At 44.0% G+C, this 22583-nt stretch overlaps 1 protein-coding gene across 1 annotated transcript in view; it reads right to left on the bottom strand.

Annotated features, from left to right (window-relative positions):
• Positions 1-12665: 12665 nt before the first annotated feature.
• The window catches only part of LOC112873116 (gibberellin-regulated protein 6-like), a 41593-nt gene continuing 31675 nt past the window's right edge, over positions 12666-22583 (bottom strand). The window contains exons 3-5 of the mRNA XM_025936138.1: positions 13180-13224; positions 13060-13090; positions 12666-12847 (exon numbers count right to left, since the gene is read on the bottom strand). Coding sequence (XP_025791923.1) covers positions 12666-12847; positions 13060-13090; positions 13180-13224 — 258 coding nt within the window. The remainder of the gene's footprint in view (positions 12848-13059; positions 13091-13179; positions 13225-22583) is intronic.

Genomic DNA, 22583 nt, shown 5'->3' with positions numbered 1-22583 from the left:
AGTATTATAGCATCCATCATATGAAACATAACAAACAACATTGCAACAAAGACTAAAGATTGACCCATGTTGAGGATAAGAACTCTGAGAATTTATATGCAATGACGCCGAGATCATTGTGCACCAGATGGTACGTGGCTTCCAATCATTTCACTCATTTCTAGGGGCAAACATTGATGCTTCTGTAGCAGGGGCACTCTCCCTTGTTACCGGTTGTGCCAGATGGCACACACAGGCACCTCTTGCAGCAATACTTGCAGAGAACAAGGCACAGCTTCTTGGGCGATGCACCCGGCAACGGTAGTCACATTTATCTGGACATTCTTTTCATGCACGGGATGAGAGGGGAGTAATATGCAAAATGAGAAGTAACTTTCCTATATTAGGCATTCAAATACGCTATAAATGTAACCCTTATTTGGGTTTAGATTCCATTATGTGCCAAACCAAATGTTTGAGAAACAAATTTAAATCCAAGCGGACCTATTCCATGCCTATCTACTTCTAGATGCTACATGTGCAATGTGAATACCATCACTGATTGAGTTGGTTAGAGATGTTTTTGTCGAAAGCGGCCTTATTTTTTTTGAAAGTAAATTTGAAGTTTTTTCTTGATAACAAATGAAACTTTTCCAAAGAGCCAGTAGACAGTTCCTCGCAGAAAACAGAGAGCGCCTGTAGACAGCATAGTAGATTCATTACCTTCTATGGGGACAGAACCTTCACCACCGTCCTATGTAACAAATTTGTACGTGAAATTAGTAAATAATACAACAATAGAAAAATCAAACATTTGCGCCTTCATAGTATGCACCAATACAAATAGAGTAATTCTATCGACTTACAGGTCTGTAAAGCCCTCCGTTTGTGCTTCTAGGATAGGCCTTGACCTGAAATCATCGCGCTTTATGGTCAATATACATACATAGTGGAATAATAGGAAATGTCAGGAATCAGAGGAAACAACAACTAATAGAGTGAAGCTTTTGGAATAGGGCTAATAAACTAGGTACAAAGATTTTAGAAAAACACTTGAAATAGTCCAATCAGAACATCAAAGACAATACAGTACCGCAAATGCAAGCCCAAGAAACAAGAATACAATGAAAGAGCGAATCCCATTTTAGCCCTTTTTTTCTTTCTTTTTTGCACTATTGTGTGATAACGATTCTTGAGCAATACCTTTCAGGTGACAGTGCCATTTATAATATTCTACAGAACATACTCATTTATAGGGACATAATCGTGATATCTTTGTTAAGTGTGATAATAAAGTATTGAGTCTAGCTGTATACACTCGATCAAGTAATGGAAGGGAAAATCTAAAGATTTTCATATTTGATGGTGGGTATGATACACTGGAACAATGCGACAGATTTGACTATTAGTTTAAGATGAGACATGCAAAATATTATATCTCATCTTATACTATGATGATATAGTGATGTCACTTTTATATTCTTGTAGCATGTAAGGAATTCCATTTCATATCTTACTTAACTATTTGTATTTATTATTCATGCTTTTTGTAAAAGTGCCTCTCTTATATTGCACTTCTCATGTGTTTCAAAACTATGGCACGGTTTCGCTTATCTTAGAGAAAAAGCGATCATATCACAGAACTTTCAAATATTAATCTAATGGCCCAAATTTGTATCTATAATCTATATATCGTTAGGTAGGTAGAGTTGCTTACAGAGTTACAGTACATTTTATTAAAAAGGAGAGGTAGATCGCAATAGTGGATCAAATTTAAGATTCATACACATTGCAATTATACACATGATCAAATCATTGTTGGGATAATCCATAAGATCTTGACATTAATACATAGATTTCAAGTCTTTTTCTTCTTTCTTGAGAAAATAGGAGGGGAGCAAGTCCCTACTGGTTAACTGATGTTAAAAGAAAGAAAAATGTAGATTAAGAAAGGGAAAAAAAGGAAGAAATGGTAAATAAATAAGATAAATAATTCTTAGACAATTACTCAATATAATGGTGATTTCCATGTGGAATGCCCCAATGAGATCATTATTGAAGTGGTTGAGGCCATCAGCTCAACTTGATGGGAAAAATGCTTGCAGATGCTCTAGGAATTACTAGTGTTGAACAAAGCAGCAGCGCAGAAACAATTGTGTTTTAGTTTCTCGTTCTTGATTAGAGCAAAGAATTCAATGTCAATGATATCTAGGTAATACCATATTCTGCCTATGCATAAGAACACCATATGTATGGCCGGCATGAAGATTTCCACAATCGATGATATGATTGTTGGCTTTTTAATAGCCACTCAACCATGATGGCGCCCAAATATACATCAACATGTCTTGCTGTCCCATATGCTACTAAATATATGTCAATATGTGTTGCTGTCCGATGTCGCCCAATTTCTAAACCACTACAACATAAACCCCCCTCTTGCTACGCATAGCTTGTAACGGATCTCTATAGCGTTGAAGGCTCTTTCCGCTAACAACACATAATAAAGCTGAACCACGATAACCACGCCCGAGGAAAATGAGGAGCCAACTTCCAGATCGCCCTTCACCTCTTCTGTATTCATTAAACCAGTTCCTGACTTTTTGTTTGTTATTCCCTAAATCTGCACAACAATTTCCTCATCCTCCGACGCCTTCTCCGTGCATCTACTACCTCCGCTGCCGCAAATCAGATCGAATGGCACACTGCCTAGGATCGTGATGTGGATACAGCGCGTCCTGGCTGAGCTCCCTCTAGTAAGTTGCATCGCCCACCTACTTAGCTAGTAGATCGATCCTACTTCTCCCTTGAAACTGAATATTATGGGGCGCCCATTGATTTCCCCTGCTCTGTGATATCTCTCTCCACATCTCGGCGTGCAGAACATGGCATGGTTCCAAGTGATTAATGACCTACGTCAACAATGGTCATTCACGGAGTCCCTAGTAACTTTTTTCCTGGATTTTATTTCGATCTAACTCCTTCTCTCGTCTTCTCTGCATTAATTACACCCAACTAACAAGGTGCCATTGAGTACAGATCAAAGGATGTTGCGCTTCATCATCCTGTTTTTGTCTTTCTACCCATGCCCTCTTGAATACAGTATCAGCATGGTGACGGCTACCTCCTATTGTGGTAACTACTGGTATCCAATATTGTCTCTTTTTTGATATTAGACCTTAATTTGGATAGCAATGAATCGTTGGAGTTGTTATCTCTTCCCTTCTATCCAGATATTTGTGCAAGTTCCTGAGAAGCACTTTATAGGTAATTGCGCACACACCTCCTCTGTAAGGTGTTTAGTACCAAACACTAGGGATTTTTTTTTATTTATGCTTGATTCATCTTGTCAAGTATCAGTACGGAATGGGGATCTTCACTCAAATTTTTTAAGATATATATTGTCCTTCTACAATAATTTCTTATATAAATATGGAACTCAGATTCTCACAAGATCAATTCCTACTATCAGAAAAGAAGAAGGATGATACTTCTCACAAATAACTTCAGAGATCAATAACTACCTTACTTCTTCAGAAATATTTAAGAAACTCATCTATGTCTGTGGCTGTAGAGGTCCAGTGATTTGTGTTTTTGCAGATACAATATATTTATTCTTCAATGGAAGAGCAGGTGCGTTAATTTAATGGTCAAATACCTAGAAGGTTGTTCCCTTGTTCTGTACCAAATATTGGAACATAATGGAATTACCCTTGACTTTATAGTACAATTTGCATGACCTGATCCAAATTTTGTTTGTATAATTCTTTCTGAACTGCTTTCTTGATAATGTGTAAAGTATCATAAGATCTAAATTGTTCAACTGCGGGGATACTTTATGACACAGCAACCAAATACCTGTATACACTTACTATATTTTTCTTTTTTCCCATTCAGTATTTGCTCAAATGGATAGTATCGGTGTTTTACCGCCACGCCCACCGAGGGATACCCCTGAGGTGGTGAGTTTGTAGGTAGGGTGTGGCCGAGATCAGGAACTCGAAGGTGTAAGGAACACAAGGTTTAGACAGGTTCGGACCGCCGAGAGTGTAATACCCTACGTTCTGTGTGGTTTGTATTGCCTTTGATGATGATTGTCCCCGAGGGGGTCCCTGTCCACCCTTATATAGTCTGGGGGACAGATTTACATGGAAGTCCTAGTCAGGTACAAGACCAGGAGTCCTACCCGAGTACTTCTCGGGTAGTTTTCTATCATGTCCGACTAGTTTCACTACTGTACGAGTAGTCCTACTGCACTACGAATAGTTACAACAGATGTAGGGCGTGGGCCATGTCCCATCCCGTATCCTAGAAGAAGTATGCCACATGTACAGTCCCGTGTACCTGGGTCTGACAAGCCCCCGAGCTCTTCGTAGCCGAGTACTGCAGGCGTCCGAGTACTTCTGAAGGCGTCTTCGAGTTCTCCCAAACTTCATCTTGAAGGTGTCCTCGGAGTACTTCCTTGGCTGCGTTGAGGCTATGAGGTGCTCATGCCCCGAGTAGTTGTCAAGGCTTGAGTCTTCTATCCTTATCTTCCAGCAGATTTGAAAAATAAGTCGCTGATGACACATGTCCCGCAGCCTCCGAGTCTTTAATCCAAATCCCCAAGATTCGGAATGAAGGATCCAAAGAATCGTGGCTTGCAATATATGGCGTCAAAGATTTGATAATGAACATGGGCAAATTGGCTCAGTAAATTTAAAAACCTCTTTTGTCGGGATAAATTCCCTAAAAAAATGGTTAAACAAATTACTTCTCCAACAAACGCCCGAAATTACCTCTCAAATCAATCTTTGTTCCCTGAGTCAATGGCTGAATAAGACCTCTAGGTAATAATATGAAAAAAACCCTTATTTTGGAATAAAATCCCAGAAATAATGGTTAACAAACATCTACCCAAGATAAATCTTAAAAAGCCTCTTGAATCGGATATTGTCGAGTAATTTTACAGCATCTAGTGTTGAAATATGAGAGCTGTCCCTTTAAGCACGCTGAGTGCCTTGTGCATTGAGCCCCTGAGCCAAGGGGCCAGATGAGGATCATAGAGTATACATAACAGTCAGTGGCGTTAGCCTCCGAGCCCAGGCATCGAGCAAGTAGCCGCTGGTACTTGAACAGTCGATGAAGCCATCTAGTCGTAGTCGGTCCCGACTAGGATTGGAGTCAAGAAAAGTAGTCGAAGTAGTTGAACATGTGTAGAACTAGTCGTAAACTAGTAAATTTCTTGCCATGGGAGCGAGGCCCCTTCTGCAAACTTGCTTGTAATACCAGTCGTAAACCAGTAAAATGGCATTGTACTGGAAAATATGAGCGCAAGGCCCCTTCAGTAACCCAAGATACTAGTCAAAAACTAGTAACTGGAAGTATGAGAGCGAGGCTCCTTCAGCAAACTTGCGCATAATACTAGTCGTAAACTAGTAAAATGGAGTTGTACTGGAAGTATGAGCACAAGGCCTCATCAGTAACCTAAGAGACTAGTCGGAAACTAATAATTAGGTACTGGAAATATGGGAGCGAGGCCCCTTCGGCAAAGTTGCGCGTAATACCAGTCGTGAACTAGTAAAACAGAGTTGTACTGGAAGTATCAATCTCCATGCACCAATAGAAGATGTCCCCAGCTGATCAAGGATGAAAACAACGTAGATGCTCAATATTCTAAGAATTTGGTACCTCCTGGCCATCTGGGTACTGTAAGCGATAAGATCCAGGGCTTGTAACCTTGTGCACAATAAAAGATCCTTCCCATCATGAGTTAAGCTTGTGTAGCCCGGTATCATCCTGGATTCATCGAAGAACCATATCTCCAGCGTTGAAAGAGCGTTGTTGAACGTTCCTGTCGTGGTAACGACGAACTCCTTGTAAGTAGCGGGCCGACTAGAACAATACATTGCATCAGATTTCCTCAGCTGAGTCAAGCTCGAGAAGTCTTGCAGTGTCAGCCTCGCGTTATTCAAACATCTCTAGTCGTGAAGACTTCCACATCATGTCAGGTTGTAATATAGCTTTAGACTCATATACGAGAAAGAAAGGTGACTATCTTGTGGCTTTGCTTGGTTGTGTGCAAAGCCCCCAGACTACTGATGAGATCTCAACGAATCACTTGCCACCCTTTTTGCTGTTCTCATCATAGAGTCTTTTCTTCAATCCATCAAGAATCAAGCTGTTGGCGCGCTCAACCTGGCCATTGGCCCGTGGGTGAGCCACTGAAATATATTTGACTTCAATGGAACTGCGTTCATAGAAATTGGATCTCAAATCTGTAATGATGGTGTTGGAGAAGCCAAAATGATGTAAGATATCGCAGATGAAAGTAACCACTCGATCCGCCGAGAGCGTTGCGATTGGCTTGTACTCGATCTACTTAGTAAACTTGTCGATGGCCACCAACATGTGTGTGAAACCTCCTGGCGCAGTTGTTAAGGGCCTTATCTTGTCCAGGCCCCAGCATGCAAACGGCCATGAGGGTGGTATAGTGACGAGATTATGAGCCAGAATATGGGGCTGTTTGCTAAAGAACTGGTAGTTGGTACACCGGGAAATAAGTGCTTTGGCATCTGCCAAAGCAGTCGGCCAATAGAAACCAGATTGAAACGCCTTGCTGACTAGTGTGCGAGAATACACGTGGTTCCCGCACATGCCTTCATGAATCTCTTGGAGTATCTCTTTGCCCTCTTCCGTGCTGACACACTTCATGAGTATGCCTGATGCTAATCCACGCTTATACAGGTTACCCCCAACTAGAACATACCCTTTGCTGCACCGTAGGATGCAAGTAGCTTCAGTGCTTTTTGGGTCGATGACAGGGGGTAATTTGTGCTCCTGGATGTAGTCGATGAAGGCCACCATCCAGTTGACCTCGATCATCAAGACCTCTCGGTCAGATTCCTTGGAACCCTGAGCGATGGAACTTGAGTGTGGTGCTCTGATGGAAGCATGATGCAACTCTGAACAAAAACTCCCGGTGGGACATTAGCTCGATCAGAACCCAGTTTGGAGAGCACATCCGCACCCACATTGTTGTCATGAATCACATGGTGAATTTCCAATCCCGAGAACTTATTCTTGAGCTTGTGTATTTCCGTAACATAGGCGTCCATGGTGTCCTTGTTGATGTCCCACTCCTTGTTGACTTGTTGAACCACCAGTAAGGAGTCACCGTAGATGAGTAGTCGCTTGATGCCTAGGGAGACTGCCAGGTGTAGCCTGTGCAATAATACCTCGTACTCGTCTTCGTTGTTAGAGACCTCGAATAATATTTGAAACACGTACTGTTCTCCTCTCGGGCTAGTGAAAAGTACTCCCGCGCCACTGCCACCGAGCTTGAGTGAGCCGTCAAAGTATATGACCCAATTCTCTGGTTGGTTGGTTGGGGCTTCCACTTGGTTTTTTTGCCACTCCACCATGAAATCGACTAGTGCTTGCGACTTGATGGTTGTCCAGGGCTTGAAGTCAAGTGTGAGGTCTCCCAGCTCCATGGCCCAATTGGAGATGCGCCCGGTAGCATCCCAATTGTGGAGGATATCCGCCAATGGGAAGTCGGAGACCACCAGGATATTGCATGCATCGAAATAGTGGCGAAGCTTCCTGGAAGTGATGAGTATACCGTAAAGTAATTTCTAAATCATCAGGTAACGAACCTTGGATTCAGAGAGGACTTTGCTAATGAAATAGACTGGTCGCTGCACCCCGAAGGCGTTGCCTTCCTCCTGGCGTTCCACCACAATAGCCGTGCTGACGACATGAGTAGTCGCGGTGATGTAGAGTAGCAGATTCTCTCCTGGTTAGGGAGCCATCAAGATGGGCGGTGACTGCAAATGGTGCTTGAGATCTTGCAGCGCTTGGTTTGCCTCCTCGGTCCACTGGAACTTGTTGTGGAGCTTGAGCAATTGAAAGAACGGTAGTCCCCTTTCTCCAAGTCGGGAGATGAATCGATTCAAAGCTGCCATGCAGCCTGTGAGCTTCTGAACATTCTTGATCGTCCTTGGAGAGTCCATGGCTATGATGGCGTTTATCTTTTCCGGGCTTGCTTCAATTCCTTGTTGACTAACAATGAACCCGAGTAGTTGACATTGTGGCACGCCAAAGATGCACTTCGTCGGGTTAACCTTCCATCGAAACCGTCGCAACCTGATCTTGATGACCACGTCATCCATGTAAGCTTCAACATTGCGGTGTAGCTGGTCCGCAAGGCACAGTTGGATGGCCCGTTGGTAGGTGGCTCCTACGTTCTTCAACCCGAATGACATTATAGTGTATGTGTATACTCCAAAGGGGGTGATGAATGCCGTTTTGATCTGGTCTTCTTCCTTGAGAGCTATCTGGTGGTAGCCCGAGTAGCAGTCGAGGAAGGAGAGCAAGTCGCAGCCAGCCGTAGAGTCGATGACTTGGTCGATGCGTGGGAGCGCGAAGGGGTCCTTCGGGCAGTGTTTATTGAGATCAGTAGAATCTACACACATCCTCCATTCATTATTATTCTTTTTAAAGACTAGTACAGGGTGGTACACTTCTTTAATAAAACCAGCCACGAGTAGTTTTGCTAGCTCTTTCTTGATGGCCTCTCGCTTGTCGGGGGCGAAGCGTCGTAATCATTGCATCTTTGGAGTGACTTTAGGGTTGACTTTTAGGCAATGCTCAATCAACTCCTTAGGCATCCCTGGCATATCCGCTGGTTTCCATGCGAATATGTCCCGGTTAGCCCTAAGGAAGCTGACGAGCGCGCTTTCCTATTTGTCGCCTAAGCCGCCCCCGATCAAAGCAGTCTTGGATGGGTCGCCTTCTTGCAGCTGGATGGCCTTGATGCCAACATTTCTGGGGTTAGGTTTAACCCTCGACTGGCTAGGCTTCTGGTTGGAGATCTCCATCTCTGAGTTGGTCAGCTTCTGCGCGGCCGCGAGTACTTCTGCAGACGGCTTTGGCATGCGTGATGTCGTGGCGTACTCGATCGCTTTCTTGTTGCAGTTGTATGACTTCTTCAGGTCGCCATGGAGTATGAGTACGCCTGTCTTGCCTGGCATTTTGAGTAGCAGCTAGACGTAGTGGGTCACGATCATGAATTTGGCTAGTGCAGGTCTGTCAAGGATGGCATGGTATGACGAGTCAAAATCGGCCACCTCAAACTTGATGTACTTGATGCGGTAGTTGTCTTTCGTCCCAAAGGTGACTGGCAGGACCACTGACCCAAGTGGTGTAACCGCGTTACCCGGGACAATGCCATAGAAAGGAGCTTTGCTGGGGGTGAGCATCTTGGAGATGTCTAGGCCCATCTTCTTTAGAGTACTCGCGAAAAGCAAGTTGAGGTTGCTCCTGCCGTCGATGAGTACTCGGGTTAGCTGTGAGCCCGCCACGACAAGGTCTAGGACAAGCAGGAATTTTCCCAACTTGGATAAGCTGGTCCATTGATTGTCCTCGGAAAAGGAGATCGGGACCTCGCTGTATCTCAGAGGCCTTGTCGTGGCCCGACTCCACAGAGAGTATTTCATGCAGGGTCAACTTCTGCGTGCGCTTGGAGGGGAATCCACCGTCTCCGCCGAAGATGACGTTGATGATGTTCTTCGGATCCTGAAAGTCTTGAGCCCTCGACTTGTCACATCCCTCATCATCTTCCTGGTCCTTTCGCTTTCCTCCTTGAGGGAGGGGTGGTGCATTGAGTGACTTGCAGATGGTGACGCATTCGAAGAGCGTGTGTCGTGACTTCGGATGTATCGGGCACTATTTGTGCATGACTTGCTCGTATTATGTGTGGTTATTCCCCGACTTCTTGCCACGCGGATTGCGCTCAACGGCCGCGACTTCTTGGTCTTGCTTGCGCTTTCAGGTGATCCTCGAGTGGCTGGCTTTTGTCAAAGTGGCTGTTGCCATTGCCTTGCTTGTCGTGGTTGCGCTTGGGGAAGCTGGCGTTCTCCTCGTCCTCCTGGTCAGCCCACCGTGCCATCATGTCACGCAGCTCCACGGCAGTAGTCGGGCGATTGCGCCCGAAGTCATGGTATGTATGCTTCAAGAAGAGCCCGTTCTGGAAGCAGCGGATGACGTCTTCATCGGTGATGTTGGCGATGGTGGCGCGCGCCTTGAAGAAATGCTATATGTAGGAACTCAGGGTCTCGTTCATCTCTTGCTTCACCTGGGACAGGTCGTGGCGAGTGCCTGCCCTGATCATGGATCCTTGAAAGTTATCGATGAAGGCCCGCTTGAGGTCCTCCCACGAGTCGATGGAGTTTGGCTTGAGGCTTTCAAGCCACGTGAGGGGTGCGGACTCCAGAGCCATCGGGAAGTAGAGAGCTTTGGTGGAGTTGGATCCCCCTGAAACTTCAATAGCAACGGAGTAGCAACGAATGCACTGGCGCGGGTCCTGCATACCATCGTACTTGGAGATTTCGACTGGTTTGAATTCCTTTGGATAGGACTTGTCGGTGATGCTGGTGGTGAAGGCGGGGAAGCGGTCGCTGTCGTCATCGTCGTGGCGCCTGCCAGTACGGTCCCTTCTCCTCGCTTCAATAACACGCCGTGCGTCGCGGCATTCATTATTCTTCTGCCTGAGGTCGATCGTGGGGGCGTCATGAAGGCTTGGCCTTGATGCCTTGCACCATGCTGGTTGCGAGTGGATTGTTGTACCTCTTGTTAGATGTTGCTACGCGCGGACGGGTGGCCCTCGTTGCGCTGGCGGTTGTCGTTCCTCTGGCTCCCGTGGCCTCCTCCGGGGGTGCGATTGATCAGCGCGGTATCGCCATGGCGCTCAGATCTCGAGGGCAGATTCCGAGTGGGAGACACTGGATGTTGCCCATCGAGTTGCACGAGTGCGCGCTGGGTTAGATACTGTAGCCTTTGTATCTTAGGATTGGGTGGGAGTTGTTGAGCTAAGAGTGCTGCTTCTACGATGGCGCCAATCGGCGTACGGTACTGCCGATCCGCGACTGCTGCAAAAGCATTGTTGAGACCCCTTGGTTCGCGGGCGCGATTCTGCGTGTTGCACCTGCATTGGGCGCGCTTGGCGTTCTTTACCCGCCGGATTCTTCGGTGCTCCTCATCTTCATCCTGGGGAGCGTCAGCTGTGGGCTCGTCGGCTGAGACATCCGCAAGTTGCTCATTGTCGTACTCGGGGTCCAGCTCCTCATCCTCCGTGTTGCGAAGGGAGACCATGCAGACTTGATGATCCGGCGAGTTGTTAGCCCTAAGGCTGTACTCGAGTAGCTCTGTGCTACGTTCTCCCTCTTCCGCGACAGGAGAGACAGGTTTGCCCTCCTGGAAGGGCAGTTCCTGCGTGAAGGCCACAAGGCGGGACTCGTAATCGAGTAGTTCGGAGGGCTCAAAGCCCTTCCAGTACACGAAACGACCTTGCGGTGAAGATGTTATGGTTTAAACCTAGATGGCTGCCCGAAAATGATTTGGTATGGCCATCGGGTTGCGAGTGGTTTTCAAGGGCGGGAACCGCCCGACGAGCGGTGGCTCGTTCGTCTCCAAGTCCTTCTCGGAACTGGCTTGAAGGTGTATTACCGAGGTTTATTTTTTATGAAGTTTCATAGAAGTTCTGAAAGAGCTGAAACACAGGGAATTCAGTCCTGCTTCAGAGATGAACAGATTGCAAAACACATCATGCATATGTTTGTTGTACAGTTGAGGATGTGGAGCACGGAGATCAGTTGAGCGAATGTATTTCCTGATAAAATAGTCATATGTTCAATTTCAGTTTTTTTATATCTATGTATGCTATCAACAACCATGTAAAGATAATTCTTCTAACTGAAATTATTTATCTAATAAGATCATTTTCAATTTTTTAGCACGCTTGGGTGGAATGTTCAAGTTTGGATTGTCTAGTGCTTGTGGAATATGTTGTGATATAAATATTATAGTTCTATGGTTAATATATATGAAAAGCTTGGACCTTGAGTTACCAATGCATAATAAGTGTTGCCAGCATCCATTGCAAAGCTTGCAACACTTGTTTGCACTGCTTACCAATGCATATGTATATGTTGCTGTAGGTCCTTGCAACGCCACCTATTGCAACGTATATCAAATGCGTTGGTATAGGCCCTTGCAACGCTTATTAGCATTTCTAGCAACGCATATATCCATTGCTAAAGGGGTGGTCCTCTTGTAGTGAACCTTCTATCTGAGTTCTAGGAATTGGTTATCTGCTTCATTTGATAAAAGCAACTGAAAGTTTGTCATGCCTTCTGTAGGGTGAGTATAAGTCTTTCTTGTTCTTTATGCCTATAGTGCAATTATGGAACAATGTGTTGCCATAAATGTTGCCACAACAACAAAACTATGCTTTCTTGTTGTTTGTGCAGGTTTGGGATGAACAAAACATCATTTTGAATTCTGGGATGGAGCACTCCTACATAAATGAAAAGTGTTTTTATTGAAATGTCCTGTCGAAGCGGTTTATTTTTTTTTACCGACAATCCTTGAACATGCCTGTGAAATTTACTCTTTATAAATTAACATCTCTAAGTATACGGAGCATGCTTCTCTGATCGTTGTATACCGATCATTTCTGATTGCAAGCATGCATGCACTTTCGATATTCTAGAGGTTCATGTCAAAATTATTATAGAAATTCATCTTTCTCAAACATAACTAACAATTAGAGTTCTGATCGATGTTTATACCATGCAACCAATTCTAAGATATGGAAGCTGTCGTATATCAGACAGTACATGATATTTCCAGTTGTTGTAATAATTTCAAGGGCACTTGGGCCCGCCTTCCTTGTTCTTCATGTTGTCGTAGCATGGGCACTCTTCCTTGTTGCCGTACGTGCCAGATGGAACACATAGGCACTTCTGGCAGCAATAGTTGCAGAAGAAAAGGCATGGCTTCCTGTGTGATGTAGCTGAGCAACGGTAGTCACATTTGTCTGGGCATTCTGTACATGCATAAGAGAAGAACAACATGAGATGTTAGAGGAATGATTTTTTGACATTCAGAAATGGCTTAATGGACGCTAGCTGTACTGACGCCTTTCTTTTAAGAAATCAGTTTTGTAGTCTTCTCTCAAACTTTTTCAGTAGAAATCTAAGGCGGGTTGGATACTTGGATGCACAGAAGGTTGTGTAGAGAGCACAAAAAATTCCTTACGTTCTATTGGGACAGAGCCTTCAGCACCAGCCTGTTTATCAAATTCATACGTTAGATCAATGAAATAATACGATAATAATCCACGGGACGCAAAAATCTTGTGCTATGCTATAGACTTACAGGTTTGTAGAACCCTCCATTTGTGCTTCCAGCAGAAACCTCAACCTGAAAAAATGAACACAGTTATACGGAAACAACATACAAAAACCATATTTGAATCATGGTCAGGAACAAAATGAATCAGTTGATTAAGAAGGTAAAGGGATTTGCAATTGCCAATCAAGGAAAGTAAACAAAATGTTTAAAATCGGTGGTCTCTCAAACAATTGAAGACACAAAAATAACTTAAATAGTAAACATAGGAATCAATACCGCAAATGCCAGTGCGAGCATCAACAAAACAACGCAGAGGGAGCTTGTTGCTTGAGTCATTCTTTCCTCGTTAACGCTCCTGTGGTGACAATTTGTTTGGCAAAACCTTTCTTGCAAACAAGCTCTTTATAGTATATTACAGTGCTTAGTAATGGTAAACGTGATGCCCTATTGCCTGACAACTGTTAATGCCCAATGCACTCCATGCCAAGACTTGGGGACAGTTGCAGTAGTACAAAGATTACCGAAAAAATTGGGAACTGTTATGCTTGTGCCAGCTTTTTGAAAATACCTGCCTTCGGCTGGCATGGAACAAATTTGGCTTCAAACAAGTTGAGGCAAGATTTTATGGGTTGCTATTAATTTCTGGCCAAGCCAGTGTTTAGCTTGATGCTAAATTATTACCCATCAATACTTGCTACAAAAATGGGTCACCAAATTAGAAGGTGCTAAATATTATTGATGGCAAGGAATAAATTTGGCGCCAAACAAGTTTAGGCAAGGTTTTATGGGCTGCTAATTTGTGGCCAAACCAGTGTTTGGCTTGATGCCAAATTATTACCCATCAATACTTGCTATAAAAATGGGCAGCAAATTAGAAGGTGCTAAATATTATTCGCAATAGATTGAAGCAGGGAGCATAATGGAGAAAAAAATGGACCACCAAATCAGCAACACCTATTTGTGGATTAGGAATTTAATAATTTTTTAGAGCAAATGAAATATGTCCTGAAATCTATTTGACAGCTACCTGCCAGGAAATGCTTAGGCAAGTATCAGCACTCAACAAATTTAATTTCTCTTTAATTAGTATATAGCTGTATACATTGGACCGAATCATGGGTATTTCGGCATTGATTTTGATGAAAACTACAGGGGAAATACCACAGGATATTATATAAAGAGAGGTCATGTGGCAAATTGTACTGTTTATGGATTCTACGTGGTTAATGCAGCATAGTTTTGGTCTTCCCAAGAATCAATATATCCAGCATCTTGATCCATGACAAAGAAAAAAAAATTGAAATCACTGAGTTGTAGTCCTATTGGCATTTTTCAGTTCCTCGCCCACATTGTCCTGCAGTTTGATCCAGCATGACCAAACAGATAGCTAGCATGAATTGACAGATAACTAGCACGAATTGACATGAGTCAGTAGAGCCCGTGAACTCCGAATCACAAAACAGGATCCCCTCAGTAAGCTAGAGCTAGATACGTGATGTCCACATGACAAGTGACCCATCAACAGAATCAACATTGTTGGAATTGTGTCGAATGTTATGTAATAGTCGGTTACGTTTGGACCTGGAGTTGTATTAACGGTAGGATGTAGAGTTTGTGTCGTACTCTTGTAACCTGTGCTCCTTATAAATATGAGAGGAGGGCTGCTGTTGTAACTATGATGGATATAGCGGCAAGTTCACAAGGGAGGTGGCGCATTGTTGGGACCTCGGAGCGACCAATGTTGCAGTATTGGGGAGAAGCGTCCGTAGTAGTCATGCTCTGGGGATGTAGGCTGTGACTGAACCTCGTCAACAAATATCGTGTCTCTTGTGTCATCTTTGATCTCGCATATGTCATCTCTTTAGATCAATCGTTGCTTCCGTGTGCTTATTATTCTAACACATGGTATCAGAACCTTGGTTATGTTGGACCTAGAGACATTATGAATATCATTGTGGAGGCTCTAGGATCATGCTTGGTGGGTGTCACGGAACCGCTCGATACGGCACAACGTGGAGCATGACAGTGATCGGCGATTCGATCGGTGGTGTCATACACTCTGGGCATAAGGCTTGGACCATTTGATTGGCTGCAAGTGGGGAGTATTGGCTAGGCGTGGTGACCAGACCAACGAAGTGGCTGTTGAATACGACGCGATTTAGGGCAGTTGCTTCAACTCAGGATCAGACCGGCGACTACCAGATGTAGGTGACGACTGGATAGATTAGAGCGTGGGAGCATCACGATTATGGCGGTGTGACTGGTGTGTTATATAAAAGTGGTGTTATGGCACAAAGAGCAAATTGTGTCTATGATATGGACGGTTATAGTATAGCATAGTCATGCACGCGTGGTGTGTGAGAAGATGACTACTAGTAGGATCAATGATACTGACTGGAGGGTGAATAGGGTGTGTTGACAGCCATTGAAACACGCCTTGACTGTTAACTTCTTAGAAATAAAATAGAACTTTGCACCATGTTCTATACATATTTTGCTTTATGTATTCGAGTTCCACAAGTTTTGGATGAGTTGTGAATGCAGGAACACAAGATACGAAATTCAGGCAAACGGCACAAACCTAGGCCGGCCGGCCTGGCACCTCCTCCGAATGCCATGTCACTGATCCAAGGGTGAGAAAACACAATTAAACTACCCCTGAGCCATGCATTCAACATTGGTTTAATCAGGAGGCTTGAAAAGCTTCACCCATGGATTGAAGGGCCACGCTTATGAGAAACATATGCTAAACTCACCAATGCAGCTCATGGGTGACCAATCTTGGCCGACCATACATCAAGACGGTGGATCAAACGACCTCGGACTTTGGCGGGCTAGCCCCACCTAGGCTGGCCGACCTCTAATTACGTGCCAAGATAGGACCGCGTCCTTAGCAGTTAAGTTAACCACCTCCAGGAAGCAATGAAGGCCGCAGGATCAAGAGGCCGTTCATCCAAGGGCTGGGGCCAGCCAGCTCCACTTTGTCGCCAACTGCCTATCGGCTTTACCGACCTCACCCTCATCAGCTCCACACTATAAATAGGGGTGCATCCATCACTTGTAAACACACATGAAGGAGCTCTCTTCCATGTTTCACTTTCTGGAGTTAGGAATAGTAGTTTGGGAGTTAGAGTCAAGTCGAGCTTATCTCGAGATTTTAGAGTCATTATCGGAAGTCTGGTATAGCTCTTGTATCTTTTTCTTTGATAACTTATCAATTTAAGTTATCTTCTTTATCTTTCGAGTCAGCTTTACTTTACTCACTTATTTATCTTTCCAGTTATCTTGCTTGTGTGCCGAAGTATTTTCCTCTAGCTTAGTTTTTATTTTCTATCTTGTTTATCGAGATCTTACCTTACGGGTATTCTCGCCCGAACTAGGGAGCTCAAGTCAGTTCCCTAGATTGAGGGGGATTTCTCTTGAAGGCCTCAAGAGAAATCCTAACAATGAGTGCATACATGGTGTCTTGGTTTAGTGTTAGCTTGAAGTGTGTTCCACCCTAAGGAACTATGTGGTAGGCGGCAGGTGGTGACAGCCTTGCCCGTCCTTTGAAGTCTACCATGTTCGGGTGCTTTCATAGTAGTAGTTGCAGATTGCCGTTGGAATGCCCTCTCACCCCTTTCTAAAGTCCTTCCTCTTTCAGCCGCTGAAGTATGCTCTGTTTTCCCAGTATCTAGTTAGAAGCAAGGTCTAGTCTAGCGAGGCTTGCTCATTAAGTTTAAAAGTGTTTTAGGAGTCTTTCTTGCTCGTTGTGCTCCCAGCTGCTTACTACTCTAAGTTAAGAGTCTCCCATGTCATTGTCATAATCCAACCTTTATCTTATCATATCCAGCTTACCCCTATTATGTTAGTGGGCTGATACCTCTAGTAAAGTTTATCACTCGCTTCTTTGATACTCTTTAAAAAGGGTGCTTCCTCGAGGAAATTTACGATACCTTGGAACACTCCAAAGTGAAGTGCTACATTAGTAATGATTTACGCTTGGAGAATACTCATTCTATTGGGCATAAGAAACACCAACAGGCATGTGGTCATGTATGTTGTTGGCTCTGCTTGTTTTGTACAATTTGCTTGTGTATCTGAAAATAACTACAAATCACTCAGTACCTCATGTAGAACTTATGAGGTAATGGCTTGATATCTACTGCAAATCTTATATGACCCAAAGCAAGCCTGTTGGTGTTATGGAACTTGCCACTACAACATTAGCTATCATATATATCCTTCTTTGTTGTACTGCCAGAAAAGGTATGCTCGAATCATGCGTTTCAGCTAAATTCAGTTTCATCGGCCTTTTTCTGTGTTGATATCCAAAGGATTGCTGGAATTTTAGTGGACTTGGCCTATTAATAAATTTAGAAATTCTAACAAATCTCAAACGCCCATGTGTGCAAGAGAAAGTGGTTCAAGTTTAGTTCCACCTTACTAGTGGAGGAGTGGGATGACCAACATAAATATTGAGGTTGTCTCCACTCCTCCAAGCTATGTGATGGGGGAGGGGAGAGAAACACCACATGCACGCGCACGCCACGCTGGACCCGGGGTGGGGCGAAGGGCGCGGGCCCACGGCACCTGCGCAAACGGTCCGCTGAAATCCGGCCCCTCGTCTTGTGGGGGCGCGGCTTCCTTTTGCAGTTTTATTTTTTGTGACTTGATCCCTAAGTCTGCGAGATATGGAAGTCTAAACCCTAAACCTAATCGGTTTAGATCCTAATCATGACACGAGGTCAGTTTGACTTCCCTATATGTATGACTCATCGGACTCCACCAAAGATACACCAAAACCTAAGGTTTTTGCCTCTTCTTGCTGCTGCGCAGCCCCGTAGACTTCTCCATCCCGAGCGCTAGCGTGCACTGGCGAATGGGAGAGCAGGTCTTCGGAACTTACTGCTTTAGACACAGCCACTGTTGAAGCAGAGTGGTTGCATAAGCTCTTGATGGACTCGCCAGTGATTGAAAAACCAATGCCGGCTGTCCTTATGAACTGTGACAATCAAACAGTGATAGTCAAGGTTAACAGTGCTAAGGATAATGCGAAGTCATCAAGATACGTCAAGAGATGACTGAAGTCACTCAGAAAGTTGAGAAACTCTGGAGTAATAAGTGTGAAATATGTGAATTATATCTCAATAGAGAAAACCTGACAGATCCCTTTACAAAAGAGCTTTCATGGAATGTGATTGAAAATGCATCGAGGGAGATGGGTATTAGACCCATATAGGTTGCCATAGTAGTAACCCCTATGTGATCAGAGATCCCGTGAATTAGGACCTGGGAAGAATAAACTATTGGTTAACTGAGGAGAGTAACTTGTTTAACCCTCTCTAAGTGAAGATGCAATACTCTCAAATACTGTAAGGCAGGTTGGCTATACGCCTTAATGTGTTTTTATTGGCTTTGATAAGCAAAGGTGCTGTCCTACAGAGCGTTCTTGAAAGAACACACCTATATCAGTGTGGCTGTTAAATGTCGCAGTCTATGAGATTTGGGTGATCTCTAGCAAGCTCGTGAAGAGACCAGGGAGTACGATGTATATGCTCCACCCACGGGGTAGGCTACTGGCAGCCATGTATAGGTTATGACTTTAAGTGAAACTTGTTCGCAGAAAACTAGCAATTCAAGGCATAGTCCATTGTCAAGTTGTGAATAAGCGTAACTTGAAGCTCTAGGTGGAAGTTCAATTTAATAGTCTCCGCTGAAACACTAATATACCAAACAGTGGTAAGAACAGGCAAGACTCTAAATGGGCATTTAAGATCCGGTGAGGGGTTGCTGGAATTTTAGTGGGTTTGGCCCATTAACGAATTTAGAAATTCTGATAAATCTCAAAGGCCCATGTGTGCAAGAGAAATTGGTTCAAATTTAGTCCCACCTTGCTAGTGGAGGAGTGGGATGACCAACATAAATATGGAGGTTGTCTCCACTCCTCCAAGCTATATGATGGGGGAGAGAAGAGAAATACCACACGCGCGCGCACACCACGCCTCATCTCGTCGGGCGAGGCGCGGCGTGCGAGCACGCTGCACCTACGTGAATGGTCCGCTGAAATCCGGCCCCTCGCCTTGCGGAGGCGCAGCTTCCTTTTGTAGTTTTAGTTTTTTGTGACTTGGTCCCTAAGTCTGCGAGATATGGAAGTCTAAATCCTAAATCGGGCTTTAGATCCCGACCACGACGCGAGGTCGGTTTGATTTCTCTGCATATATGACTCATCGGACTCCATCAAAGATACAACAAAATCTAGGATTTTTGCCTCTTCTCGCTGCTGCGCCGCCATCGTAGCCTTCTCAATCCCGAGCGCTGGCATGCACCGGCGAACGGGAGAGCATGTTTCCAGAACTCTTCGCATTTGGGATCTTGCACCGAGAGAGGACGAATAAGGTTTTTGGGAAGTGTTTTTGTGCGACTGCTCAAGATCTTCACCACAGTGCGTCTTCCACCTAACTCCATCGCCTCATGGGCCAACCGCCTTCGTCGTCTCCAGCAGCGGCGGTTTTTCATCATCAACCCTCTAGCCAAAGCTTAGTACATGTTCTGTGATCTGATATATTTCTCAAATATGTATCCTGAATTTCTAGCTATGCTATGTTTGCTGTCTAGTATGTTAGATTTATGCATGCTAGTTTCTTTGTTCATCATGATTTATTTTATACGGAATTTAATATTGTGTCTGCCTATATTCTCAACAAGGATTCCTAGGAATTTTTTGTTGTAAAATTGTATAAAGAAGGCTTGATCCAAACACTACCGGAAACGAGGACTTTGCCGAGTGTCCAGAGCTTTGCCGAGAGCCAAACATCGGGCACTCGGCAAAGATCCTCTTTGCCAAGCGCAACACTCGGCAAAGGAAAACACACGGTAAATTCATCCTTTGCCGAGTCTCTAGCAGTCGGTAAATAAAAACACTTGGCAAAGAATTTTTTGCCGAGTCCCGAGCACTCGGCAAAGGATGACACTCGGCAAAAACGCGCCAGGATGTAACGGCAGTTAACGGCATGAGTATTTGCCGAGAGCCAAGTTTAAGACACTCGGCAAAATGTACATATTTTTTTTCTTTATTTTGTCTAAAATTTTTTCTATTGCCATCCTACATTCTCCTCAACAAGATATGTAATTTAGGTTCATTTATCGAAGTGTTTTCTATATTTTGACAATTTATTTCATTTTATTGAATTTCTTGAATAATTCAAATTTGAACTGCGTGGTCATTCGAATAGTGGAAAAATGAATGAAAAATAGTTATTCATGTTAATGAGCATGCTATGAAAAAATATCAAAGAAAGGACCAGAAATTTCAAACCTACTATTCACGAAACATGGCGACTAAATTGTGTTCAAGTCGTGTTTAAATTGTAGAAAAGGCAAATTTGGTCGGAAAATTATGAAACTTGTCGAGATGTCATGTTATCATGTGAGGACACTGTGATAAAATTTGTATAAGATTTTGTGAAAGTTTGACATCTACGATGCTTAACACCAAATCGGGTTTCACATAAAATCATACATCTCTTTGGAGAACTTTCAATTTGTAAGCATCGTATGTTGTAACTTTCACGAAATCTCGTCAGATTTTTATCACAGCTTCCCCATGTGATATCATTACATGTCGACAAGTTTCATAATTTTTGGACCATATTTGCTTTTTATACATTTTAAAAACAACTGGATAAGAAGTTTGTCGTCATGTTTCGTGGACAACAAGTTCGAAATTTCTAATTTTTTTTCTCGATAAGATCTCAATGCATCCTTCAATAACGTGAATATCATTTTTTCATTCATTGTTTTCCATTATTCGTGTGACCTATAGTTCAAATTTCAATAAATACAAGAAATTCAATAAATTGACAAAGTAGGTTTGAAAAACGTGATTTCTTTGCCGGCACTCGGCAAAGAGGGCCTTTGCCGAGTGCCCAAGATCTGGCACTTGGCAAAGGTTTTGAATATTTAACCGGCCGGCTCCCTCCACCTTATCCACACAGTTTCACTCTCACGCCGTCCCTCCCCCGACCCCACCGGCTCCGCCCCCCCCCCCCCCCCCCGTGGGATCAAGGACACCGGCTAGAGGGGGGTGAATAGACAGTTTTAACTAAAAAAACAAAGCACTTAGGAGAAATTTAATTAGTACAAAAAGAGATATAAATTTCTAGCCTAAGTCGAGCTAAGTTGGGTTTGCAACCTAGGGTGATCAAGCAAAGCTAGAATCTAGGAATGTAAACTTGCACAAGAGTAGATGCGATAAAGAATTGCAAGGTAAGACCTAATTCTCAAGACACAAGAATTTATCCCGTGGTGTCAATGACTTGCCGGTCACCCCTAATCCATGTTGAGGTGGATTCAATGAACTAGATTGCTCCTCTACCAAGTCTTCACTTAGTCCTTGAGCCAATCGATCAAAGAACCTCTCCAAACCTCGATTCCACTAGGATGCTCTTCACCGCTCCGGCGAGGTGAGCTCAACCTCTCAAAAATTTAGCCACGGCACCTTCACAATCTCCTTTTAGGTGCTTGGTGGCTCACACGATCTCCAAGCCGTCTAGGAGGCGGCAACCTCCAAGAGTAACAAGCCAACGATGCTTGCTTGGAATCCCACTAGTGCCTCAATGATCAACCTCTTTGATGCAATGCACTAAACACTCTCTAACTCACAAGAATGCAATCACTAAGCAATGGTGAGTGAGAGATGAGTGAATGAGAGCTCAAGGATGTTCTACTATCTTTCTCAAGTGCCAAGAGAGCTCTCATGCAGCCAAGGGGTGAGTATATACAGCCTACCAACACAAACTAGCCATTTGATGAAGTTGGTGGGTTTTCTGCGACATTGGCGGACAGTCCGCCAGCTACCGGCGGACAGTCCGCCTGCTCCCCCAACGGTCAACTGTTGCAAAAACGGCGTGGTCAGAACTAGCTGTTACAGACAAACCGGACAGTCCGCCGTACAGGACCGGACTGTCCGGTGGTTCCGGACTGTCCGGTCTGACTAACCGGACTGTCTGGTTTAGGCTTGAAGTGCAGGAAACCTCGTTATGTGTGCATCTTTTCTCTCATGTGCCATGTTTCTTAAGGTATGCAATGCAAAGACTCGATCATAAGACACTTAGCAAACATCCGAGCAAACGAACATCGGCCCCTCTTAATAGTACGGCTATTTAGCCTAAAAATCCGGTCGAGTTCTTCTCTACTCTTCTTTGGACAGGCAAAAATAAAATTCCTATGTTATACCTTTGCCTTGAGCTGTCCATTTTGAGTCTCTTCTTAGATCGTTGCGCCATTCGCTTCTTTTCAAACATTCATTTATGGACCATCCTGCTCTCATAAATCTCAATGAAGCAGTTAGTCCACTTATAGTAGTCATTAATTACCAAAACACAATTTTGGGGCCTAGATGCTTTCAATCTCCCCCTTTTTGGTAATTGATGACAACTAAGCAAAGG

Source organism: Panicum hallii, chromosome 9, assembly GCF_002211085.1.
Source record: "Panicum hallii strain FIL2 chromosome 9, PHallii_v3.1, whole genome shotgun sequence".
NCBI classification, from domain to species: Eukaryota; Viridiplantae; Streptophyta; class Magnoliopsida; order Poales; family Poaceae; genus Panicum; species Panicum hallii.
Note: the sequence above shows the minus strand (reverse complement) of the source record. Positions and strands in the feature narration are given on the sequence as shown.